General features: G+C 50.5%; 1 protein-coding gene across 1 annotated transcript; it reads right to left on the bottom strand.

Moving 5' to 3' along the window:
- Nucleotides 1-102: 102 nt before the first annotated feature.
- Pmar_PMAR002494 (hypothetical protein) lies at nucleotides 103-670 on the bottom strand (the record flags this gene model as incomplete). Its single annotated transcript, XM_002767970.1, has 1 exon — nucleotides 103-670. A coding segment is annotated over one exon (568 nt), but the record flags the coding sequence as incomplete, so codon positions are not given.
- Between the last annotated feature and the right edge of the window lie 245 nt (nucleotides 671-915).

Below are 915 nucleotides of genomic sequence, written 5' to 3'. Positions count from 1 at the left end.
TCACCTGTCGTGACCCAGCAACGGCTCCGGCTTTCTCCAATGACTTGGTCAAACTTTGACGTATATATACTCTAGCAGCACCGGTGTCGATCATAGCCGTACATTTCAGGGGTTTCGCCGCCACGAAACTTATTTCGGTGTAGAGGGGGTCAGTGCCAGTGTCCATCTCGGAGAGCATGCTAAGAGGGTGGACCTTGGGATCTTGTTTATCCTCTTGTCGAATATTGCTTGAGGCCGTCGTCATAGGCTCTTGAGCTGAATCACTGTGTGATCTCGAGAGATCAGTGGCTAGAGTCGGTTGAGACTTATCGACAGCTTTAACTCCCCTGCAAATATGCGCCACATGACCAGATCCCTTGCATCGTCGACATTGAAGATTCTGGACACCAACTTTCTGGGACAGACGGCAAGAGGAAGTCTCATGGGAACCTCCACAGGACAGACATCTGCTAGATAACGAAGCTGGTTCAGTGGCTTCGCAAGCGCTGCTGATATGACCAATACGGAAGCATCGGCAACAGCGGTTGTTATCTCTCAGGACCTTGTAGTTAACACGACGTGGTGTAGATTCAGCAGCAGCATTGGTGTTATTGTTGAGGACACCGGTTCTTGGTTGACTCTGGTCAGGGGCATTGATACCAGCCAGAGTCTCAGTGCTGGACTTGAACATATTCTGAGCTGTGGTAGCTCGAGCTCGATTTCTGAGTAATCTCACCATCTCTCTCGGTTCTCTTTCCTCGGCAACCCACTCTGCTACCCAGTCCTTGTAAGGCGATGTCGTAGTCAGTAGCAGCTTCTCTACTAGATCTTGATCCGAGATATGGTGCTTGTTGTGCTTCAACAGTACCCGTTGCCTCTCTAATTCCTTGAGGTACACCTCGAAGGACTGAGTGTGGGATTGCTGGGTCTGCTGCC

This window comes from Perkinsus marinus (assembly GCF_000006405.1).
Source record: "Perkinsus marinus ATCC 50983 genomic scaffold scf_1104296969288, whole genome shotgun sequence".
Taxonomy (NCBI): Eukaryota; Perkinsozoa; order Perkinsida; family Perkinsidae; genus Perkinsus; species Perkinsus marinus.
Note: the sequence above shows the minus strand (reverse complement) of the source record. Positions and strands in the feature narration are given on the sequence as shown.